The 23657-nt window shown below is 52.0% G+C and overlaps 1 protein-coding gene across 1 annotated transcript in view; it reads right to left on the bottom strand.

Annotated features, from left to right (window-relative positions):
• Positions 1-8770: 8770 nt before the first annotated feature.
• Positions 8771-23657, bottom strand: part of Meltf (melanotransferrin) — a 23266-nt gene continuing 8379 nt past the window's right edge. The window contains exons 7-16 of the mRNA XM_055624761.1: positions 18706-18893; positions 18125-18305; positions 17386-17537; positions 15568-15664; positions 14647-14841; positions 13929-14085; positions 13765-13832; positions 12849-13036; positions 11013-11211; positions 8771-10488 (exon numbers count right to left, since the gene is read on the bottom strand). Of these exons, the coding sequence (XP_055480736.1) occupies positions 10409-10488; positions 11013-11211; positions 12849-13036; positions 13765-13832; positions 13929-14085; positions 14647-14841; positions 15568-15664; positions 17386-17537; positions 18125-18305; positions 18706-18893 (1505 nt within the window). The 3' untranslated portion in view covers positions 8771-10408. The remainder of the gene's footprint in view (positions 10489-11012; positions 11212-12848; positions 13037-13764; positions 13833-13928; positions 14086-14646; positions 14842-15567; positions 15665-17385; positions 17538-18124; positions 18306-18705; positions 18894-23657) is intronic.

Below are 23657 nucleotides of genomic sequence, written 5' to 3'. Positions count from 1 at the left end.
GGAGTTACGTAGGGAGGAAATGTTAGGATGTATGCTTGCCAGGGAAACCTCTGGCCCACACAGCCTAGCCCGGCAGCCAGCGCAGGCTAGAAATCTGTGCTGTGGAATCCTGTCCTTGACGAGATCAGCTGGTATCCAGCCCATCTGTAAAGGGCAGAGCCAGCACAGCGTTTCTGTTATCTGGGAAGAGCCCCAGCTTCAGCAAATGCTCACAAGGCCTCTTTGCTGTGGGGACACCTGAGCCAGTGGCCCCCAGATGATTATGGAGATGGGAAGCAGGACAGATAAGAGTGATTGCACCTGGACTTTGGCCAGAATGTTCTGCAGGCTGCAGGCGGGTAGCCCAGGCAGTCCTGAAGAGGATGCTGATTTCCCAGCATCCAGTTCTCAAATCCCCAGCTTTCCCCTCTATTCTTCTAGCCTCACTCTCAAATCCTGGAGAGCAGGGGAGCCCACATGAGTGGGCTCCAGTGTGGGATGGGGAAGAGGTCACACTACCTCCATTAATTGGCCATTGGTAGAACCATATTTACCAATGTGGATATTGGTACTATCCATGCCAATTATCCACGGAAGTGCCATAGACCTCTGTTTCCTTTCCAACTCTGGGTTCTAACAGCTTGTACCTGGTGCCACAGGATAATGGAGCTGGAGAAAGCACGGACGGGAGGGAAGGAGTGAACCTGGACCACTGTTGTGCTGAGGAACCTGCCTAACTCTATTTTGGAGGCAGGAACCATTATGCTGTACTGTTAACAAAACAAGTTTCCATTTACTTTAAGAGCTGAATTGCTGCATATAAGTCTGTTTTCTGGAGCCTGACCTGCCCCGACCCATGACCTTGACCTGTTTTTGAAAATCCCTTTACCCCCTATGACCTCTCTGACCCTCCCTAATCACATGGTGAACACATGGTGCTTTTTTTGTGTGTGTGTGGGGAGGGTTTTCCTGTATTTCCCTTTTGCCCCAATGTCTCTCTCCCATATACCTGCTTTATAACTACTTAGGATTTTACTCCTTAAGAGGGTGCCAAGAAATGGATTCAGTGCTGCTCTCTTTAACCCGACTCAGGAGGCAATCACTAGCCAACTCTTGCCTGTGCCCCAATAACCTTAAGCTTGCTTCAAATGTGGCTCAAAATTGTGGTAGAGGTCTGCCATTCCTGGCCCTGATCCCCTTCCAGTCATGTAGTGATTGCTGGTGATCATACCAGGTAGGTCCTGAGAGGGGCAGAAACAGCCGGGGGACGGCGCAGGGGAGACTCTTGGGAGGCAGCTTTAGTGAGGCAGCTCGTTTAATAGGGGGGAACAAAGGCTATTAAACCCTTGGGGGGAGTGTACATCATTGGCCCCCGCCAAGGTGCTGGAAATGCCTTATTCACATGAAGAGAAACTCCTGGTGCCTGCTGGGCGGACATGACCTTACCAGGAGAGAGGAACTGTAATCTGTAACCTGACCATCAGGCTACATGACCACCTCAAGGGTGGCAGAGATGGGGGCTGTAAGGCTACGTGCTGGGATGTGTAGGCCCAGGGCAGGGAGGGAGTGGCCCTACTCCTGCTGGTCTCCAGATGACATTTTCCAGGACAGCTATCCTGGTCGGTTGCATGGACCCCCGGCCCCATAGTGGTCTTTTCCCCCCAGTGGGAGTAACATTACCCCTTAAGCACCAAGCCCCATGTATGGAACTCTGTGCTAGGAGAACAGGCTTCCTCCCTCTCCCTGATGAGCCTGATGGCTGGCACCGAGAGCTCCCCAGCCAGCCCACCTGCAGGTCAGACCTGCCTGTGCCTGCTCTCTCTTTTTGAGGAAAGGCAGGGGGAGAGTCAGGGCTTATCCAGAGCTGGACAATGCTTCTCAGGTGACAGACCTTCTTTCCATCTCAGCTTAAGGTGTGACTATATGGAAACTTCTTCACCAAGTAAAGGCCTAGAATCTAGTGTGGTCTCTGACCCATAGCACAGAGGTCAGCAGGCCACAAAGCACACGTGACATCTTCCCTAAGGATGGGTAACGGTCTAGGGAGGGAAGAGTCTGGGGTAACCGTCCTGGGGGATTTGGGTGAGGTCTGCCTCCACAGAGAGCAGAAAGGTCACGAGGGCATTAACAAATCCACTCTCAGCTTTCTGGGTGGAATGCCGGTATCCATCCCTCCATTGAGGACATCACCTGCGTGACTAACGTCCCTGGTTCTCAAGTGTTTCTCTGAGTACACCGACCTCTGTGTCCCCCAAAAGGGTTCCTCTAGCCAGGTTGTACTTCCTGAACTTGGAAACCCAGAGGACTTAGAGCAGGCAGCCCTCAGAGAGGCTGTAGCCCGAAGCAGATCCTGTTTCCTAGTGTGGTCAGCGAGTCTGCAGACCTCTGAGGAGCCGGCTAAGGTCAAGATTTACCCCCTCTCCTTTTCCGAGTCCGAAAGCATCCACCAGATGGAGGGTAGCCAGGTAGCCACACAGGACCTCGCAAAGCTCAATCTGTCAGTGTGGGCTTATCCGCTGGCTCTAGGGTCAAGCTGCCTGTGTTGATCCTGGCTTGTCAAACTGGTTGACCCTGGGCAACTCCACGCCACAGGCCCTTCATGTGTTAACTATGACTATCGCATGAATACGTCTTCTATGGTATTGTTTTGAGAGCTAAACTTGGTACATAGCAGTTGTGTCTAGTAGGCAGTGAGCATAGCCTTGAAGTGTTAGACGTTGTCTATGCTTAACCCACGACCGTGCCAGCTCTGCAGCACCAGGCCGCGTGATCTCGGGCGGGTCACTTCTCTTCCTGTAGGTGGCGCTGTGATTCACAGCCCGGTGTTCCTCCAGGACTGATCCTCCCATTCGGCCAGCTGGCTGCTGGCGGAGGTGGTGCTAACTGATGCGTCCCTGTTGGGCTTCACTTGGAGACTTGTCCTCTGCTGAAGTGAGCCACTGAGCTCAAGGTCATGCCACCCCACACCTGTATCCAGTGGAGGGACGGTATCGGGTCACGACAGCCAGGCCCTCTCGCTGAAGGTGGAATTACCCAAGGCGCCATTACCCAAGGCGCCTGGCTGCATCGCAGCTCACATCTCTCACTTGAGTTTCTGCCCCATAGGATTTTCTGGGCCAACAGACCTACGGCAGCTGGTGCCAGGAAGGCTCCTGGGAAAAGAGTGTGAAGTGGGTTTTGACACTCGATCATCTACTGACCATCTGGCAGTGAGAACTTCAGGCATGTGGCACAACTGTTAAAACTTCCCCGGAGCGCGGCGCAGATGGTGCGGTGGCTCATGCCGGTAATCACAGCATTAGGAGCCTGAGACAAGAGGACCTCAAGCCTGGGCTGCCTAGCAAGGCCTGGTTCCAGAACAACAGGCAAGCCAGGCATAGCGGCCCATGCGTTATAACCTCAGCACTGGGGAGGCAGAGGCAGGGGGATTCTCATCTATGCGGTGAGTTAGAGACCGGAGTGGGCTACGTAGTAAGATCTCCTCTCAAAAAAACAACCAAACCAACCAACCAAAAATCTAAACAACGGACTTTCCAAGGGCTGAAACGGGGTGGTAAACCTGTGTAAAAATGCACTCTGTGTGCTGGGCCTTGGGCTGAGGTCCTGTTACTTCAAGGTGAGAACCAGGTTCTGAGTTCTAGTGTGGGGTTACAAAGGTGAAATGCTACCGGGAGAAAGCCCTGTTCCCTGTAACCTTGGTTTCCTGCAAGATGGGGACAGGACAAGCTATTGGGGCACACTGATACATGGAGGTGCCTACAAGCCTGTGACCTAGGAAGCAGAGGGAGGCAGAGCACTGTAAGTGAAATGGGTCAGGTAAGGGGTGGGCCGGAACGCCCTGGAGTTTTCTCGTGTCCCCCTACTCCTGAGCCACCTGTCTGATCTGGGCTTTTCCCAGCCTCTCCCGGGCCAGTGGGCACCTGAGGCTGGTCCAGTTGAGTGTGGACTTCAGTTCATCAGGTGAGAATGACCTCTCTTTCTCCCATCTGCCTAGCAGGTGGTGGAGGGGCCAAGGTTTGGGACACAGCTCTGTTGATCTTCAGGGCCTTTGGGATTGCCTGGGCCCCTCCTCCTTTCCAGAAGACTCTTTCCAACTAGCTGGTGGAGCGGATGCTTAGGGAGGAAGTGGAGGGTCCATAGCAGTGGTTGTCAAACCTTCCTAATGCTGCCACCCTTTAATACAGTCCCTCATGTTGTGGTGACCTCCCCAACCATAAAATTTTTACATTGCTACTTCATAACTGTAATTCCGCTGTTAGGTAAACAGCTGATATGCAGGATATCTGATATGCCACCCCCGTGAAAGGATCAGTTGACAACTCCCCCCCCCTCCCACAAAGGGGTCTCGAACCACAGGTTGAGCACAGCTGCTCTAGAGCAGTGCCTTCTCCAAGGTCACGTGGCCAATGGCACAGCTGCACACACATCTGGGCTGACTGGCTCCAGGATTGGCTCCTTCAGCAGAGGCAAGGTGCCTGTGCTTGTGACGTCGGAAGGCTTTGCTGTCATTACTCTTACCATTTGCTCGTCCAGTCCAGAACGAAAAGGATTTTATTTATTTATTTATTCATTCGTTCACTGCAGAGCTGGAGTCGGAGCCCAGGGCCTCGCTCATCCCACTGAACCACATCCTCAGCAATTTTACTTTAGACGTTTTGCAATTCAGAATGTAGAGTTTCCAGAAACTAAAAATAAAGTTTAAAGAAAGTAAAACTTACCCTAAATCCCACCAACTGCAGAGAGTCACTGTTAACAGTTTGGTGAACAGACTTCCAGACGGTGCCGCGTGTGAGTGTGGGGACTTATGGGAATGGAACCACATACTGTTTCATAACCTGCTCTTTTTACTCAACAATATGTTGCAGGGATCTTCCCACCTCAGGGAAGGCGGCCCCACCCTTTACATAACGGCTGTAGCCTGTCCAAAGCAAACGGAAGTACCAAGGATGCGCTGAGAGGTTTCCAGAATTTTGCTCTTCCTAAGATTATATGGTGAACCGAACGTTATACCACTATCATGGTCATGAACCCAGTTACTGTGTAAAAATATACTTTAGCATGCTCGTGCTAAATAAATAAATAAATATTTATTTATTTCTATTTAATTCAATTTATTTGTGTGTGTACATGAGTACATGAGCGCAGGTGTCCACAGAGGCCAGATCTGGGCACTGGATTCCTCCGGATCTGGAATTACAGGCAGTCATGAGCCACTTGACATGGGTGCTGGGAACTGAATTCTGGTCCTTTGCAAGAGCAGCAAGTACTCTTAACTGCTGAGATACTGAGCCATTGTTCCAGCCCATAGTTCCAGGGCCCTGATGGGAAAAATCTTACAATGATTGTATTGCATAAGGTTCCTAGGACACCCCTGAGGATGCTATCTTAATTAGGGTTCTATTGCTATGAAGAGACATCATGACCATGGTAGCACTTATACAAATATTTAATTGGGGCTGGTTTATAGTTCAGAGGTTTAGTCTGTTATCATCATGGTGGGAAGCACTGAAGCATACCTGCACATTTGGTGTGGAGAAGAACTGAGAGTTCTACATCTTGATCTGCCGGCAGCAGAAGGAGACTGTGTGGCACACTGGGCATAGCTTGAGCAGAGGAGACCTTAAAGCCCGCCCCCACAGTGACACACTTCCTCCCCCAAGGCCACACCCACTCCACAAGGCCACGCCCTGTGGGCCAAGCATTCAAACCTGTGAGTCTAAGGGGGCCATTCCTATTCAGACCACCACAGAGGGTAGAGTCCCGGGCTGACGGACACCAGGCTGGTCACAGAAACATTTTTCTGAGCCACCAGTCAGCAGGTGACAGTCCCAAAGAAGGCATTTGACAAGCTCTTTCTGTTTCTTCTTCTTGAGGCCAGGGAGCCTCCTTCCCACTATAGAACTGCAGGTACCTTCAGGACTCACCCAGGCTGGAGCCTGAAGGAGTTTGGGGCTCTGTGCCTCCATTTCCCACCCTAGAAGTCTGCTCACAATCCCCCCATTTTCTTTCTTCCCTCAAACTTTTTATTTCTAGGGAGGAGGACTCTGCCCCCACAGAACCTGGGCATAAGTTAGGGTACATATCACTGGCCTTGGCTGTCTTGGGTGGCCTGGGGTCACCAATGCAAAGGCTTTTCTCCAGCATAGTCACAAGCCCCACCCTTCTTGGGGCAGTAAAACACTCTAAAATCCTAATAGCTAGCTAAAGGGGTGCAGAGAGGGAAACAGAGCTTTGATCCAGGCTATCTTCAGTGAGATAAAGTCTTCTATATATGATAGGGAAGTGGCACCCACGGACGCTCAACAATACGGTTGCAGAACAAGGCCAGCATACTAACACCAGCTGACATGCCAGCGTGGAAGGGGACATTCCGCCCCTTAGCGGAAGGGCTACAGACGGCCCAGGAGAGAGAATCAATCTCCTCCAAGAAAGAGCTCTCGGAAGCTGTCCAGCCTCAAGTGGTCAGCCCAGGACACACGTCCATATGGATGACAATGGATGGACTCCATAGATTTCATGCACATGTGTGCATAGATCAGCATATGTGTAACAATGATCATCAAAGCAGAGGTGAGGAATTTGGGAGGCAGAGGGCGTGCTGGAGGCGGGAGCAGGGATGGTTTAGATGCAATGCTCATGTATGATAGCCTCAGGAAATAAAATTATCGAACGACAGCTAAAACTTTCCTTAAGCTCACACCCTGTGACCTCCACTCAGTTTGCATTGGCTTGAACTCAGTCGTCCGGTCAGCCCTAGGGTGTGTTTGGCTAAGACTGAGTACTGAGAACAGAACCTAGAGCAGACATTCTCAACCTTCCTAGTGCCGTGACCCTTTAACACAGTTCCTCATGGTGTGGTGACCCCCCCCCAACATAAAATTATTCTTGTTGCTACTTATAACTGTAATTTTGCTACTGTCATGAATCATAATGTCAATATTTTTGGAGACAGAGGTTTGTCTAAGGGGCTGAGATCCACAAGTGGAGAACTACTGACTTAGGGCCTCATGTATGCTAAGTGCCCTACAACTGAGCTGTATCCCCAGCCCTGGCCATCCCTAACTGAATTCTGTTTCTAGATCAGGGAATGAACTCAGGGCCTTGTGCATCTAAGTGACGGTTCTATCCAAAAGTTACACACACTCTTTGGCTCTTTTTCCTTTTACATTTTAAACCAGGGTCTTGTTAAATTGTACAGACTGGCCTTGAACCTAATCTACAACAAAGGCAGGCCTTGAACTCTTAAGCTTCCCACACCACCCTTGTGAGTAAATGGGCTTTACAAGCTTGTGTCAGCAGGCCTGACCAAGTGGATATTTTAGCTGGGTATATGGCCACCCTGGACATAATCAGCATCTGCTAGAAGGAAGATGAGAGAAGGAATCAGGTGGTCAGGGAAGTTGGCAGATGAGGTTGCTTGGATTGGGGTCTTGGCTAAGAACACTCTGTTCAGCAAACCACTGGCCTTTTTCTCCTCTTTGACCCCATGTCTCAATGGTGGGCAAAGCAGGGAATATCAGGTTTGAGCTGTAGGTTTCTGGGGACTTTGGAAGCTAAGGAGAAGGGGGGGGGTGCTCTGACCTTTGGCTTCTCTTCTTCCTATAGGCTCTGCTCAGAATTGTGTGGGCTGGAGGAGATGGTGGCTGGCTGGAGAGGGGTGGCTCTATGCTGTTCCTTTCTTGCAGCTAACCTGTTGGAGTCCACAGCTATGGGATGGCATCTTTCAGCACATCTCCTCCCCCTACATGGACATTGCAGAAGCCACAGGTCTTTCTCAGGTAGGACTCAGCTTCCTACAGGAGGGCCTTTGACACCTGCCCCCACCCCCCGACCAAAGCCCTGGGCCTTGCTGGGACAGTTACCAGCTAAATGGCCTCGATGACGAACGTAAACTCATGTTGCCTCTAGCCATGTTCTTCAGAGTCAGGAAGATTGCTCTACAGTGTCAGTATCAGCTGGGGATTTGCCAGAAACACAACTTCTCAAATACAGATTCTCAGATCTGTGGGACACAGACAGGGTGCAGCGGCTTGTTTCTGACAAGGCCTCCAGGTTATGCTACTGACAGGCTCCAGAGTGTAAGAGCCCCTGACGTGCAAGGGCTCCTAGATGGAAAACACCTGCTGAGCTTGGAGCAGCTACCCCAAAGGCTGCTGGGAAAGAAGAAATGAGGGAGACTCTGCTCCTCTGTCCTGCAATTCGGGCTGCTATCACCTCTCTGAAGACTGACTTTTCCTGGCCTTGGTTGTTTTGAGACAGAGTCTGGCAGTATTACCTCTGCCTCAGCCTCCTGCTGAGGGGAATTCAGTAAAGGGCCATAGCAGTGAGAGAGAAAGAAGCCCAAAGGCCGATCTGTTCAGTCAGAACAATGAGCACTTCCGGCCCTCTTCAAGGACTGTGGGCCTCTCCCTGCCCCAATGAGTTAACAGCAAGCTTGCCAAAGAAAAGGTGTGGGCAGCTTATTCTGGGGACCCAGGGCAGGGGCAGTGGGTATATTCTCATCCTCCTCTGCATCCAGTCCCCAGAGAAGCGGACACCCAAGAGGCTGAGGGGGTGGTGGCAGCTGCCATGAGCCAGGGCTGGGGATAGCTGAGGCATGGCGGGGGCTGGAGAACGGGCCCAGATGGGGAAGCAAACGGAGGGTGAGAGGGCTGGAGCGCAGAGCAGTCGCTGACTCTCGCTCTCAGCCAGCGGGGCTCTAAATGAGATTTGCCATCTTGGGTGAGGCGGGGCAGTGGCCTGAAGCAGGTAGGTTTCTGAGCAACGAAGAAAACGAGTCGAGTCAGTGGCAGACAGTCTCCAACACAATCCACGCCTCTGCACACGCAGGGGGTGTTTGGCTTTATTTAAAAAGAAGCCAGTGTCTTTCTTTAGCACTGACACAGCAGTGGCCCCTGGCAATCAGACGTCATTTACACAACGCTCTTGGAAAGTCACACCTGAAAGGCACACGGCCTAAGACATCACACTCCGGGCAGCATGACCGCCCACAGAGAATAGTACACTTCTCACTGGAAAAGTCTTCTTTAAGAAAAACATCAGTCCCCCGGTCGCAGAGGAATGGGCGGACGGCTCTGCCCCGGGAGCTTGAGGGGCTTGGTCTCCAAAGAGACATGGTGACCAACAGAGATTCCTCATGATTGTGTGGTTCCGCCTGGGAGGCTGCCAGGGCCTTCCCTGCTGCTGAGAGATGTACAGATCTGTCCTGTCGCCCACGGGTGGGGGAGAGTCACCGGGAACCTGGTCTGTCAGCAGCATCCTGAGGGCCCCCACACAGACCAAGACACAAATAGCTCCGGGCCCACGCTGCTTCCAGTGTGCTGACAAGGGGTGCTTGCTCCTGTTTCTTCCCTTTCTTTTTTAATTGATTATTTTTAAAGGAACAAAGTTCGGAGTGAAAGCTTGTAGTTTGGGAAAACTTTTTTTCTGGCTCTGGAGAGTACACAGCAAGATGGAGTGGACACTCTTCCCCAGGCGCTCTGTCAACTCTCACATGCGTGCAGGACGCAGGCGCCCTTCCACAATACGCCACAGGTGCAGGGGTAAGGGGAGAAGACAGGGCTCTTTCCCAATCCGCTGGCTCGTAGCATGTCCTCAGGCCCGGCTCATGCTTCTTTAGATAAGTAGACTGCTCACACACAGACAAGGTGCGTGTGTGTGTGTGTGTGTGCGTGTGTGTGGAGGGTATAGTGGGGAAGGGGCACAGGGAGGCAGGGAGGAAAATGATGTTGAGACCTAGCCAAGAGGACAGGACAGGGGATTCTAGGCAGCAGGGTTGGGCAAGTCCTGCAAAAGGAGCTGTTCAGCAGGACAGAATCTGCTGTCTGGCAGAATCTGCTGTCCAGAGGGGTTGGGCTGTTTGATGTCACAGACAACAAGGACAAAGGCTGAGGAGGCTCGGCAACCCTGCTCCTCAGAGGGCGTGGGCCTGAGCCTTGGTGGACAAGTGTCCTCAGAGCCGAGGAGTGGGGCTGCGGGGTGGGCTGAGGTCCAATGGGTTGGCGGTGGGCTCTGGCCTCGGCATCTCCCTAGGCGCGGAGGCTGGTGGGGGAAGGACCTCCACGGTTGCCATGGCAACCGGCCTTTTTTTTTTTTTTTTTTTTCCTTCCCTTCCCCAACCAGCCCAGGAGGTTCCAGGTGGGAGGTACAGGTTCCCTGCAGGCTCCGGTAGCGTGGGAGGCGTGACTGGGCTGCTCGCCAGTCGCCTTAGGTACTGAGGGTTGGGAAGACTTGGCCTTAACGTTATCATCCTGATTCCAGAAAGTTCTCCTTGGGTTAGAATGGCATATCCGAGGGCCGCGTGTGTGAGTTCTCTCACCTTGCCGCTGGCGTCCCGTGCCTTCCGGCAGGGTTAGCCGGTTTCTAGGTTTCTCCGGTCGGACTCGATAGCTCTCGCTGCACGCACGGGGCGCCTCCTGGGCAGCCACGTTCAGTGAACACGCGGGAGGAGGCCTGCAGCCAGGGCCAGCAGGAGGAGGACCAGCAGGGGGACCCGGTGCACCGCGGCCACTGGCGGGGGAGGGTGGAGGGAGGGTAGGCAGTTAGGGCTGGAAGCACCAGGCCTGTGGGCGGCGGGCTTGGTGCTCACACACAGGCAGCGCTATTTCTGTGCGCTCTGCTACCTCCAGCCTCCTTTCTACCCGAGCGAGCGACGACGATCTTGCCTCTCCCTGGTTCCTTTACATATGCATTCCCTTCCAAATTATACTGCATGCATATTTATGTCGCTACCTCAGATCCACCGAGGACTATCATTTTCAGCACTTATGTTCATGATCCGGGTCTATCTGGGTGACAAGCCCAGAGCTCCTGCCTCAATTATCGCCAAGCCTCGCTGTTTGGACCTTCCCGGGGACACTTCATCTTGACAGTATTTGAAATAGGGACTTCTTTCTCTCCCTCACTCAGACCTGGGATACCCTTCAGCTTTCTCAGAGTTTTGGTTCCCTCCCCACCCCCATGATGCTGGGCTTGTCTCAGGGCTCTTTAAAGAGGGTGTCTCAAGTGCTGGCACATGAGGCCTGCTCCCCTACCTGCTCCTGAGCACTGTTGAGACAGCATTCCCTCCAGAGCCGTCACGTAGTCAGGGCCCAGCCAGTCCAGGTATGTGGTTTTCTCCCTAACCGGTACTGCTTGAACGGTAGCATCTTTGAAAATCAGATCTTGGCTGTGGTATTTGGAGGAGTCAAACATTTGGAACCCATTCTTGTTGTGGTCATCTCCAAACAGCTTCTGGAAACACCAAAAGCAACTGCTATGTCTGGGCTTACAAAAAACTGTGGGGGTCCCAAAGAGCAATCATTTCAGGACACCAAGTCTCCACTTAGCCTCTGTCATGGAATGAGTCTGGGAAAGATTTGCAGAGAGGCACCATCCCAAGACAGCCAGAAATGTCCTACAGACCAGTTCTTGAAGGCAGCACTGGAGTGGGAGAATTATAGCAAGAAGGACTCAGAAATGAGATCTGGCGCAGATGCAGTGACTAAGCACTTGGCTGGGTCTGCCCAACACTTCTCAATCTTTTTGGCAATGCTTTCTCATCGATTTTATGGACATCCTTTCCAATGAGCCAAGATAATCTCAGAGGCCTTCGTTCTGTCACCAATAATAAGAAAACGGGGAGGAGTTGATGATGTCATCACTAAGCCTGTCTGTGTTCCAGGGGTGACCCTGCTATTTCCTTCCCTGATGGGAAACCTTGGACTGAATATGCTTTGGACAGCCCCAAAGAGCTAGAGGAAGAGGAGACATAATACCAGAATACCACCATCACATAATACCACCACAACAGCAGACATACTATCACCAAGCCAGGCATGGTGGTCTATGCGTGTAATCCCAGGGCTCAGGAAGCTGAGGTAGAAGGATTGAGAGTCTGAGGACAGCTTGGGATACAGATAACGGTGTGAACAAAGACCATCTGGAAAATATGCACAATGTGTGTCCACTGTTGAGTGAAAATCAAGGGGAAGGGAGAAAGTGGCCACGGCTATCAGCCATTTCGGAAAAACGGACACCCACATGACTTCCCCAGTTAACTCCGGAGACCTCGAGGGGTCAGTCGGGGAAGCCACTGGCTTCAAGGGGTTGCTCCTCCATTGGGAGGACAAACAGGGCATATACAACTTCAAAGTTTAGTAACAGCCCAGTGGTGCTGCTAGCCTATAGTTCTGGTGGTCAAAGGAGACTAAGTTCAGCCTAAAAGATGGAGCCAGGAGGAGAGCCAGTGTTGTGGGGGCCTGAGAGCCAATGGAGAATGTGTTTCTAAGAGGAGGGGTGTGAGGCTCAGGAAAGGAGTGCCGTCTGTGGCCAGTGCCGTGCTGGTGTGAGGTCAGGTGTAATGAGGCCCTTGGATTCAGCAATACGGGGCATGGTGCCCTTGAAAAGGGGCCTAAAAAAGGACAGCCTGGAGTGGCGCTACCCCCAAGAGAGACCAGGAGAGGAACTGCTGGGCTTAGCGTGGAGACAGTTTAGGAGTTTTGCCCCCAGAGGGAGCGGAGATGCCTTTCCCAGGCAGGTGTGAGGCTCCTTGGCCATACAACAAGAAGCAAAGAAAAGGGGTCGTGGCTCTGGAGGTAGCAGAGCACACAGAGGCCGGGAGGGTTAGCTTGCTACTTGGAGATGGTGAAGCAGCAGGTTTGTACGTTGGGAGAGAATGGAAGGAAAATTCATGATTCAGGAGACAGAGGGATTGTTGTTGGTAGAATGTCACGGGCAGAATGAAAAAAATCACACAATCGCCCCCTAGCCTCCTCTGTTTCTTGTGGATTCTGTTCCAGGTAGGCAGAAGCCTCCTGGGGGGTGGGTGGGCGGGGCTTGGATCTCCACTGCCACCCACCCCTCCCTGAAGTCCCTCTAGCTTGGCTCACCTGGGCCTTGTCCAGAAGTCCATAGACAGTGAAGATGTTGGTATCTGGGTGAACCATGACAGCGTGGGATGGCATCTGTGCCAGGCTGCAGGCTTGGAACTGGCCTATTTCAGCCCTGGCCCCATTGGGGCACAGCAGTTCATAGTCTTGCAACCTGAGGTGAGCAGCCCAGGGCTCAGGATTGTGGCCTGGAGGGACAGCATGGGGTGGGAAGCAGCAGGAGAGAGACTCTGAGACCCTTCGCTGGGTCTCAGTGAAGGGGGTGGTGCTGTCTGGACAGCTTCCCAAGCACTGTGTTCTTGCTGTTGTAGGAAGCCAGCGCTCGCTTTGTGACAGGCAGGGTTATGGCCCCTGCCTATAACACAGGGGTGGGGGCGGGGATTATCACCTCTAACTTATAGCACTTTACAGATGACCAAACCAGGATTCTTAAAAAGACCATTTTTGAGACAGGGTCTTGCAGTATAGCCTAAGCTGGCCTCGAACTGTGATCCTCCTGCCTCAGCCCACAGAGTGCTAGGGTTACGGGAGTGTGCTACCGGGTCAGCTCTGGATATCCTTATGACTTCCCTGTACCGGACACTGCCAGAGCGCTTGTGACCAGTGAGCACAAGAGAGGGGTCTTGCAACCCCCCAACCCACAAGCCTCAGCGCCCCAGGAATACCGGAAGACGGGTGGAGACGCAGTACCACATCGCAGTGGGATACGAACTTGAATTCTGGACCCAAAGAGGGCATCTCTGAAATCTGTCCTTACCATTGTAGCTCTTGGGGCCCCGTGGCTAATGGGGCTAGAGCATTCTAGACTCAGTTTCTCCTGGCTGCTGCTCAGTTTCTAAACAGCCAGCAACACCCTGTGCCTGGACTGCTCTGGAGACAGGAAACAGCCCCTCCCCCCACCTGGCCCCTCATGTACCGTTTGTGTTCTCAAAGACAGTCGTGTGCTTGACGAAGGCAACATCCCCTGCATTCTCCACAAGGCACCTGTCACACGGGAGGGCAGGGTAGACGTTAGGAAGGCAGCCCGGCTGTGGGGCCAGGCCAGGAGACCCGCCCCTGCGCCGCATGGCCGCCAAGTACCTGAAGGCTCCGCTGTAGCTGTAGTACCTCTCCTGGCTGCTTCCCACACACTTGTGGCGGCCCTTCTCGTCTCCCACGCAGAGCGCGCACAGCGAGGGAGGGTAGTTCTGAGGGTTGTTCACAGGCACACAGCTGGCATTGAAGAACTGGCTCACCGCTGGGGCAGGACGGAGAGGACGTGACAGGGGAGCAGGGCAACAGAAAGAGGGCCAGGGAGCTGATGGACAGGCTGCGCCCCACCCCCATCTGCCCACTGGCCTTGCCCTGAACTCCCTCAGGGATGGGGTGAGGGGGTGCCATTATCTCATGATCCCTATTAGAGCAACCACCTACTGACAGGAGAGAGAGCTGTGGATTCTGGTGCCCTCTCTGCGCTTCAAAGAGAACTATGTTTACAGCTGGGGGAAGAGGCAGGCCTGTAGCCAGTCAGCTTGAGGACCTCGCTGGCTTTGTGGCTGTGTGGCTGTGGGGAGAGCTTTGCCCAAGTGTGTGATGGGTAACTAGCCAAGATTTCTTACTCTGTCCCCATCTTAGCACTTCCATATTTGGGTACAGACGTGCACGCCCTGCCCCTTTCCAGTGAGGTCCCCAGATGCTTAGGGCCTGCTAGGCACGGTGACGACCCGGGGCCCTTTCGCATTGCCACACCCTCTGTTGTTCGGTGTAAATGCTATTTGGGTCGAGTGGCTGGAACACCTAGACATATCCTGTGATATACCTGTGAGGATGTCACAGTCCTTGGGCCGGATGAAGCCCCGCTGGATGAGGGAGCCTATGGGCACATCCCAGCCTGCGGGGCTGCCCAGGCCTGGGTGGCAGGAACGCTTGCCTCGCAGCTCGTCCCAGGTGAAGGAGTGAGAGCTGTCCCGTCTCACCACAGCCACCACAAAGTAGGAGTTGCTCCTGTCGTCCTCTGCAGGGAGAGCGACATCTCGATAGGGATCCCTTATCAGAGCTGGGAGTCATGCCTCAGCTGTCCCCTCCTGTTTCTTTGCTTGAGGGCTGTGCTGTCCCACCTTGGGGTTTTACAGGCTTGGGGGTGCCCAGGGCCTGACTGGAGCACCCTAAAGTCCTCACCCATGGTCTTCCTCACACCTAGGCGGTATTTCTCTCACTCTATGGGAGAGAAGCAAGCAGAGCCAGGCCTGCAGATATGTTCTCCAACCCCAGAAATTTCTCACAGCCAAGTGGAAGAGACTGAATGTCCCAAGGTCAGTCCTTAAGGGGACAAAGGACCAATTCAAGCCCAAACCACTGAGATTGTGTGAATGAGCTCACAAGCAGAGGGCTCCACCGTTGTGGCAGGGAGAGGTCAAGGACACCCTTGGAAACTGTGGGGCGGTCTACATGTGTGGCTGGGTTGGCTGCTAAGAAGGGCTTTCATAGTTGTTAATGGGGAATCTGGGCTCTGCAAAGGCTAGAATACGAACTCCTTGACCCTGTCCTGAAAGTCTGTGGGCTTCCTTTAGAGGTATGCATCGCTCGCACGCCTGCGTAATTGAGGGGTGGGGTGTGAGGGGCTTGCTTCCTGACAGAAGGCTGGGAGAGAAGGCCCTGGGTAGGGGAGTTGGAAATTCTTATAGAAAAGGTTTCCGAGTTACAAAAGAACCAGCCAGCAGGCAGGGGCTGGTCCACGCACCGGCATACAGCTCCCCAGCCGCCGGGACCAGGCCGTACACCTTCCCTGCCGTGTAAACGTCCTCGCCTCTCAGGGTCACAGCGTCGACGTGCCCAGCCTGCAGGGAGCAGAGGGGACCCCCAGTATGCTTCTGGATGGCAGGGAGCCCCACTTGGGGAAAAGTGGGGCTAGCGAGCTCCGCTATTCTCCCTCTGGGAGTCACCGGTTGGGGGAACCCCTTTCTGCGCCCGCTTCGTCCTTCCTGCACTCGTGAAGATGCCAGGCCCAGAGGTTGCCAGTGGCCATGACAGGCGGCACCACTCCAGCTCCTGCCAACAGTCTCAGCTTTTCAGAGCTTGTCTGCCGAGACTCCGCCCCCGAGACTCCGCCCCCTATCCCTGCTCTGTGTAGCACCGCCCTTGCCCTACTGCTTGATCCAGGGACTGCAGTCTCCCAGAGGCCTGAGGTCTCTCAGCGCTCTTCCAGGCATGGACAAAACACAGCTGCAATGGCAAAACGGCCCAGAGACTTAAAGATGACAATTCTAGGGCCTCAGAAGGGTTCTCCGTGCGTGTTAGCACAGGCCCTGTCTGGGAAGGCAGCAGGCAGCCCTTCTCTCCAGTGACCCTAGGCCCTTCCTTCGACCTACATTCCACTTGCTCATTCTGAAGGCTTTTTGATCCTACCTTAGGTAGCTAGGATCCTAGAAAGGGCTTATGTGGTAATAAAGCCATAGGTACATGACAGACCCCAAGAGAAGGGCCAGGCTGGGGAAAGCGGGTCCCACTCTCCCGCTTTCCCAAAGTGTGGGTCACACACTGTGTAGCCCACAAGTGTGAGGAGGTAGCGGTGGGGGCATCAGGCAGTGGCGTTTGCCCCAACGGGGGCATCTCTAAGGGCTTTCTCCCTACTCAGAGATTCTCACACCTTCAGCGACACCGAGGGCAGCACAGCGCCTGAGCCCTCAGCCCCCAGGACCCCGTCACCGTGGCATTAAGAAAAGGGAAGTGAACGTCCATCTGCCTAGCCAGGGACCCCAGAACAGAGGCTCGCTGGGCCTCGTGCTGGTCTTGAGAGGGCATCTGGGCAGATTCTGCTCCTTCCAGCACAGGCCTGGGTGGTCCTTCCCCCACCACGCTCCTGAGACAGTTGAGTGACTATGTCTTCAGCTGGAAAGAAGCCGGCCCTGCCTTTCCCATCTCTTCTGACAGTGGCACCTGGAAAGAGCTACCGAGACACAGGCCAGTGCACCAGGCATCGGGAAACAGGCATCCTCTCTTCCCAGCCTCCCTTTGCCTCAGTGGCCAAGCAAGGAAGTCAGGAGGACAGGACTGGGTGGGGTCTGAGCAGGGGCTGGAGCTTTCTCTGTGGATTAGTGGGTACCAGTGGACCTGAACAGAACACAGCAAGTGCTTAGGGCAAAGACTAAAAGCAAACGCAGTAAAACGAAACACCAAGCCTCCTTTCCACCCGGTCTTATACGTAGGATGCATAGTTTTCACACATTCCCATTGGATTCCTATTTTGTGCACTAGATCTCTGAACACAATGACATCTGTTTCTGAGCGTGGGCTGCCATCAGAAGCAGACAGCAAATGGCGGCCTCCCCACCTCACCGTGTGCGGGGGGAGGGGGGGCGGGGGGGGGAAACTGAGGTTTGGAAGGGAGAAGAGAGACTTCCTTGGTCCAAAGGTCTATTCCCAGCCAGCTGTGTTCTTCCCTCCCCTCTTCCTTTGTGAGGTTGCCATAGGACCCCTCTCCCCGCCTTGCCACACAGGGGTGAGAGATAAGACTATGTGGGGTCCTGCAGCTGCCCCTCCCTAGCCCCCCCCCACACACCTGGATTAGCTCCATGCAGTGCTCAGGGGACTCGGCCGACACACACTGGATCTCCGGCTTGAGTCTCTGCCGGCTGAAGGCCACAGCCATGTCTCCACACTTCTGGATCTCGGGTGTCGACAGCACGCACCAGCGCAGGTAGTGGGGAAGCCCTGTCGGGGTGCACACTGGGGCTGGTACTTGAGCAGGGAGCCTTTCAAGTCAGAGCTCGGGGGGATTCTGGGGCTCGCTCTCGTTAGCCACGTGACCGGGATGTGTTATTTACCCGCTTCTTCAAATGGAAAGCTGTGAGCTGCACGAGGCAGACCGGCTGCCGTGTGCTGAACTAGGTCTGGCGTGCCACGTCCCTGGCTATGGGGGGGGGGGGATTTATAGGGATGAAGGCTGAAGGCAGGGCGCCTACTGAGAGGCTACTGCAATAATCCGGGCAAGAGAGAGCTCCTGAACCCATGAGACGGAGAGAGAGGAATGGGAGATTGTGGAAAGCGTTAGCAGGACTCGATAGTTCTAAAACAGGCTCCGATGACCCGGGTCCCAGACCCTAGAGGGCTCCACAGGCCACACAGCTATAGGATTGCTTCCTCCCCAAACTTCCAAGCAACTGAAAATTGTCAGGTTTCCGCCGGGAGCCACGGGCGAGGGGTAAATGTCCTGCCCTAGCAGCCTCTCATAGAGAACCCTGCCATCGTTACGTTCAGGCAGGGATTCAGCTGGCAAAGGCAGGGACAGGAGGACTCACGGTTGGGGTCACACAGCAGACCCTTCATGGCATGCAGGTATTCCCGGCCCAGCCAGGCCTCGTAGTTCTGCGTGGCGATGGGCACAAGCTCCAAGGTGGAGTCTTTGAACAGCAAGTTCTTCTGGCCGTAGGCCTGGGAGCTGAACATCTGGAAGCTGCTGTCCTCGTGGTTGAACAGAAGCTGCGTGTGGAGAGTGAAAACGGTGGTGAGGGCGCCGCGCCCACGTCCTCTCCTCCCAACTTCGGCCACCTGGACTTCCTTCCTGCCACCTCAGGCCAGGTGCCCACTCTGTCGGTTTTCCACAGGGCCTTTTCTGAGGCTCTGCTCCCTCCAGAACCCCCCCACTTCTGCCTCATCAGGCCCCACATTTGACCACAGGGCTCGTGGCCCAGGGTTAGATGGTCATGAATACAAGTAATTGTGGGGAGGTGCCTGACCCTGCAGTGTCTGCAAGACATCAGTCGCCACGGTTAACCGATGGCACAGTTGCCATCTTATTTGCCCATAGGTTGTGCTTTGGATCTTCAGTGGCACATGTAGAAAGGGCTTCCACTGAGGGGTGCCCATGACCCCACCTCACCTGGCCTTCATTAAGCAGCCGGAATACAAGGCCCCCATCCATGTCATCCCTGACCATCACGGCATGAGCAGGCACCTGGGCCAGGTGGCACCGTCTCCACTCGGTGACCTCGGCCCGGCTGCCATCCCTGCACAGTAGCTGGAAGTCCTGAGACATCAGCTCCTTGCCCCAGGAGGGCAGGGTTTTCCCTGGAAGGTGGGAACAGGAAGTCAGCTCCTGTGCTCAAGAGATGGTGGGGAGGGCGGGGGGGGGGGTAGGAGAGGGGTCTGGAAGAGGCTGGGTGTTGTGGTGGCAGGAACCGAGCACTCATGATGGAAGCTCTTCAAGTGTACACAACTCCTTTTGTGTATACTTTCTACCTCTCACCGAATTTCCGTTAAGAAGATGGGACTGAGGTAGTTCGCCACGATATGGCTGCTTACGGAAGATAAGAGTAAGAAACTAGGGTTGCTTAGGATGAGAGAGCTAAGGGTATTGAAGTAGGCAGGGGTGGGGGCAGGGGGCAGGGAGCAAGGTGCAGGTGCAGGGTGAAAGGGCAGGATGCAGGGACAGGAGGCAGGGGCCAGGGAGCAGGGGCAGGAGCAGGGGCAAGAGGCACAGTGAATGACCTCTAACAGAATCACCTCAGAGCTGTGGCCCAGAGGGAGAAGGGGAATCCTTTTCCCAAAGCTCCAAATGTTTGGTTTATCTTCCCCAACCCCTTGTGTTCTTTATCCCAACTCACTTTCTATTTCTTTTTTTTTCCTAACCCTTTGAACATGACTAAGTACATAGTTAATTTTGCATACTACTGTTTCGCATAACTCGGTATTTTTCACACTGTTTTCAAAGGTTCATGTTCCTTTTGTTTGCAGATTTACTTATATTTTTGTTTGCATATATTTTTGCCTGTGTCTGTGTGAGTGTATGCTCCATGTGTGTAGGCGCCTGTGGAGGCCAGCAGGTTCCTTGGAACTGAAGTTACAGAAGGTGCTGGGGCCTGAACTCAGGTCCTCTGGAAGAGCAGCAAGTGCTCAACAGCTGATCCATCTCTCTGTTCCCAATTTCATATATTTATTAACAGAAAAAAACATTATTTATCTGAGATTGGCAATTAATACCAAATAGGAGTATTATGAAGAGTCACATTAAGGACTTGAATCAAATTACAGGGGGTCCTATCTAGTAGACCTCTAAATCAGTGGTTCCCAGCCTCCCTAATGCTGCAACCCTTTAATTCAGTTTCTCATGTTGTGGTGATCCACAACAAATTGTTTTTGTTGCTACTTCATAACTCTAATTTTTGCTTCTGTTATGAATCTTAATGTAAATCTCTGTGTTTTCCAGTGGGCTTAGGCAATGTGCTGGTTTGAATGGGTTTGGCCCCCACAGACTCATGTGTTTGAATGCTTGGCTCATAGGAAGTGGCACTGTTAGGAGGCGTGGCCTTGTGGGAGGAAGTGTGTCACTGTGGGGGCGGGCTTTAGGTTTCATATAAGCTCAAGCTTTGCCCAGTGTGGAAGACAGTCTCCTTCTGTTGCCTGCAGATCTCTCGGGGCTGGAGAGATGGATCAGTGGTTAAGATCACTGTCTGCTCTTCCAAAGGGCCTGAGTTCAATTCCCAGCACCCACATGGCAGCTCACAATTGTCTGTAATGCCAATTCCAAGGGATCTGACACCTTTACAGTAGTGCACATAAAATTTAAAAAAAAATTTTAAAAATGTAGAACTCTCACTCTTTCAACATGGTGAAGATAATGAACTAATAAATGAACTAAACCTATGAAAATGTAGGCCAGCCCCAATTAAATGTGTGTGTATGTATGTGTGTGTGTGTTTAATAAGAGTCTCTTCACAACAATAGAAATCCTAAGACAGATGACCTCTGTGAAAGGGTTGCTAGATCGACAGGTTGAGAACTGTCCCTGTAAAACAAAGGGATTCTGCTAGGAAGTAGGAAGGGTAAGGTAACCTGTGGTCATGAAAGAAAATCTCACTCTACATTTAGCAAAACAGCAAACCCTCAAGCTGCAGGCGCACCCAACAAGGCCATTTCCACTCACCACACAGGCACTTTTATCAACCTCACTGGCACACAACACTTCTCACCACCCCAGCCTCTCTCCACTTTAAGCTTCTGAAAGCCTTTTAGTATCATTTGTTTAAGAGCCAAGCACACCCTTTAGGCCTCTGCTTACCATCTTTATTCCTCAGCTCCCAGGGACAAAGTCCTGTTTCCTTACTGTACCAGTACTTTTATATAAAGATGTTTCTTTTTTTTCTTGCCTTCTTTCTTTCTTTCTTTCTTTCTTTCTTTCTTTCTTTCTTTCTTTCTTTCTTTCTTTCTTTCTTCCTTCCTTCCCTCCCTCCCTCCCTCCCTTCCTCTCTCTCTCTCTCTCTCTCTCTTGTTTGTGTGTGTGTTTTTAAGACATGGTCTTTATTTGTAGCCCTGTAGCCCTGGCTCTCCTGGAATTTGCTATGTAGACCAAACTGGCCTTGAACTCGCAGATATCCACCCTGCTTCTCTTTCTCCAGTGCTGGGATTAAAGATGTGTTCATGATACCTGGTTCATAAAGATGTGTCACAAAAATTTACTTCTTTAGAAACCCTTACGTTGGGGCTGGAGAGATGACTCAGAGGTTAAGAGCGCTGGCTGCTCTTCCAGAGGACCTGGGATCAATTCCCACCACCCACAAAGCAGCTCGCAGCTGCCTGTAACTCCAGTTCTAGGGAGTCTCAGATGACACCTTCATACAGGCACACATGCAGGCAAAACACCAGTGCATTTGAAATAAAAATAAATTAATTAAAAAAAAGAGAAGCCCTTAGGTTACTCCTCTAAAAAGAAAAACAAAATAACAGCAAATCTAACAAGCTGGGGCTGCATAGGTGGCTCAATGGTTAGGAGCACTGGCTGCTCTTCCACAGAACCCGGGTTTGATTCCAAGCACCCACATGGTGGCTCACAACTGGAACTTCAGCTCTAGGGACTCTGATGACCTCTCCTGGCGAATGACGCAGGGACATACATTCAGGCCAAACACCCATGTATATATAAAATTTAAAAAAATTAAGCGCTGATTCAAACATCCTTATTCTTTTGCCCTCCCTTCCAAATTCACCTTGGGGACTAGTATTGTCCTGTTCTAAAGACAGTTCTTTGTGCCCTGGCCTTTTCTGGATGGCTTGTTGTCCATCATTTAATCTGGTTTATGTCTGTCTTCATGTAGCTTAGACGTCATGATGGATACACTGACCTAAGCCACAATGATTGTCATAAAAGGACAAGTATTTAAGCCACCCCCAGAAGCCATAGGCTAGTAAATGAACACCCTCTTGCCAGGGCGGGGCTGTCTTCCTATGTGTTGCTTGCCAGAGAGACCCATGAGGCTCCCCAAACAATACAGGTTATTGCTCTCATGCTGTTAATTGCCCACCAGAAGTAGATGGTAAGATCTTATTGGCAAAGCCTCCTGCTTTGTTTGCAGGACATAGAGAAATCGGACTGCAACTGAGTTGGAAGCTTCCTGCCTGCGGGGTAGCTTTCATCGTACTGGGAGATACCGCACAGGCTGCTGGGTAAGAACTATCACAGACATTCTTACCCAGCTTTAGATCCTGCATACAGCACTACTGACTTGCCAGGTAAGATGTTCCTGTGGGTACAACTGTGGCGTGACTGCTAGCAGGGTAGAAAAGCCAACCACTTTCTGCTTGGAGTTGAGGCCCAAACCACAAGAGGTGGGAATTCACGTCTCAGCCGTAAACCAAGGCAAAAGCCTGTGATCGGGGAGGCCATAGGTCCTAGTGGAGAAGGCACTACTGTTTTGCTAAATGGACATAATGTGCCTGTTGAACGGCTTCCAAATATTCGTTTGTATGCAATAGATTACAGTGCTGTTTCAGTGTGGTCAGAGAAGCTTCTATGCTGTGGCCAGCAGTCAGTCAGAACCAGCCTAAGAGCCGAGAATGAATGACTGCTGAGTGCTTAGCCATAAACAGGGCATCTAAATCATTCTCTCCAACATTCAGGAAACATAGAAGATGAGGGACAGAAGGAATTAAGAAGCAGAAGTGGAATGCTGTCTTCCTGGCGTGATGTGACTGCCTGCAAAAGACCTATACAAGATTGAGACCAGGCACACGTCTTTAATCCCAGTGCTTGAGAGTTTGAGGCCAGCCTGATCTACAGAGTGAGTCCCAGCACAGCCAGGAAAAACAAAAACAAACAAACAAACAAAAAACAAAAAAACAAAAACAAAAACAAAAAACCCAAGACCAAAAAACAACCATCAAACAAACAAAATTCTCAAATACAACAACAACAAAAAACAGAGTGGGAGAGGTTCTCAAGACCCCAGTCCTCCCTAGTTCTATAAAGTTATGATTACTGAGGAGGAAATATTTTTTCTTTCAGTTGTGTAGCTACAATAAAGTTGCCCATGCTCTTGTAAATAACACCTCATCTAGGCTCCTCTGAGTACCCATAATTGAACTCACTGGTTAAAAACTACAACCAAGGAAGTAGTGAAATATTGGCAATATAGTCCATACAAAAGGGCAGAGAAATGTCTCAAATCTCATGTTGGGAAAGAGCTCATCCACTGTAGGGTACCCATTAGAACCACTGTATAACTGTACAGTGTTGACTGAAAAAAAAAAAAAAAGAAAACAAGGGAGAATATAAATTTTATATCTATAGATCTATCTCTCATATGTATGGGTGTTTTGCATGTATGTATATATACCATGTGTGTGCCTGATGCCCTTGAAGGGCAAAAAAAAGGGTGTCATATCCCTTGGAATTGGGGTTACAAACAGATATGAGTCAACATGTGGGTCCTGGGAGTTGAACCCAGATTCTCTGGAAGAGCAGTGATCTCTACAGTCCCTAGCGCGCTCTCTCTCTCTTTCTGTATGTGTATTTATTTATTTATTTATTTATTTATTTATTTATTTATTTATTTATTT

The sequence above is a fragment of the Psammomys obesus genome, unplaced genomic scaffold (genome assembly GCF_907164565.1).
Source record: "Psammomys obesus unplaced genomic scaffold, mPsaObe1.curated_primary_1811, whole genome shotgun sequence".
Lineage (NCBI taxonomy): Eukaryota > Metazoa > Chordata > Mammalia > Rodentia > Muridae > Psammomys > Psammomys obesus.
The sequence above is the reverse complement of the archived record's forward strand: the minus strand, read 5'-3'. Positions and strand labels throughout refer to the sequence as shown.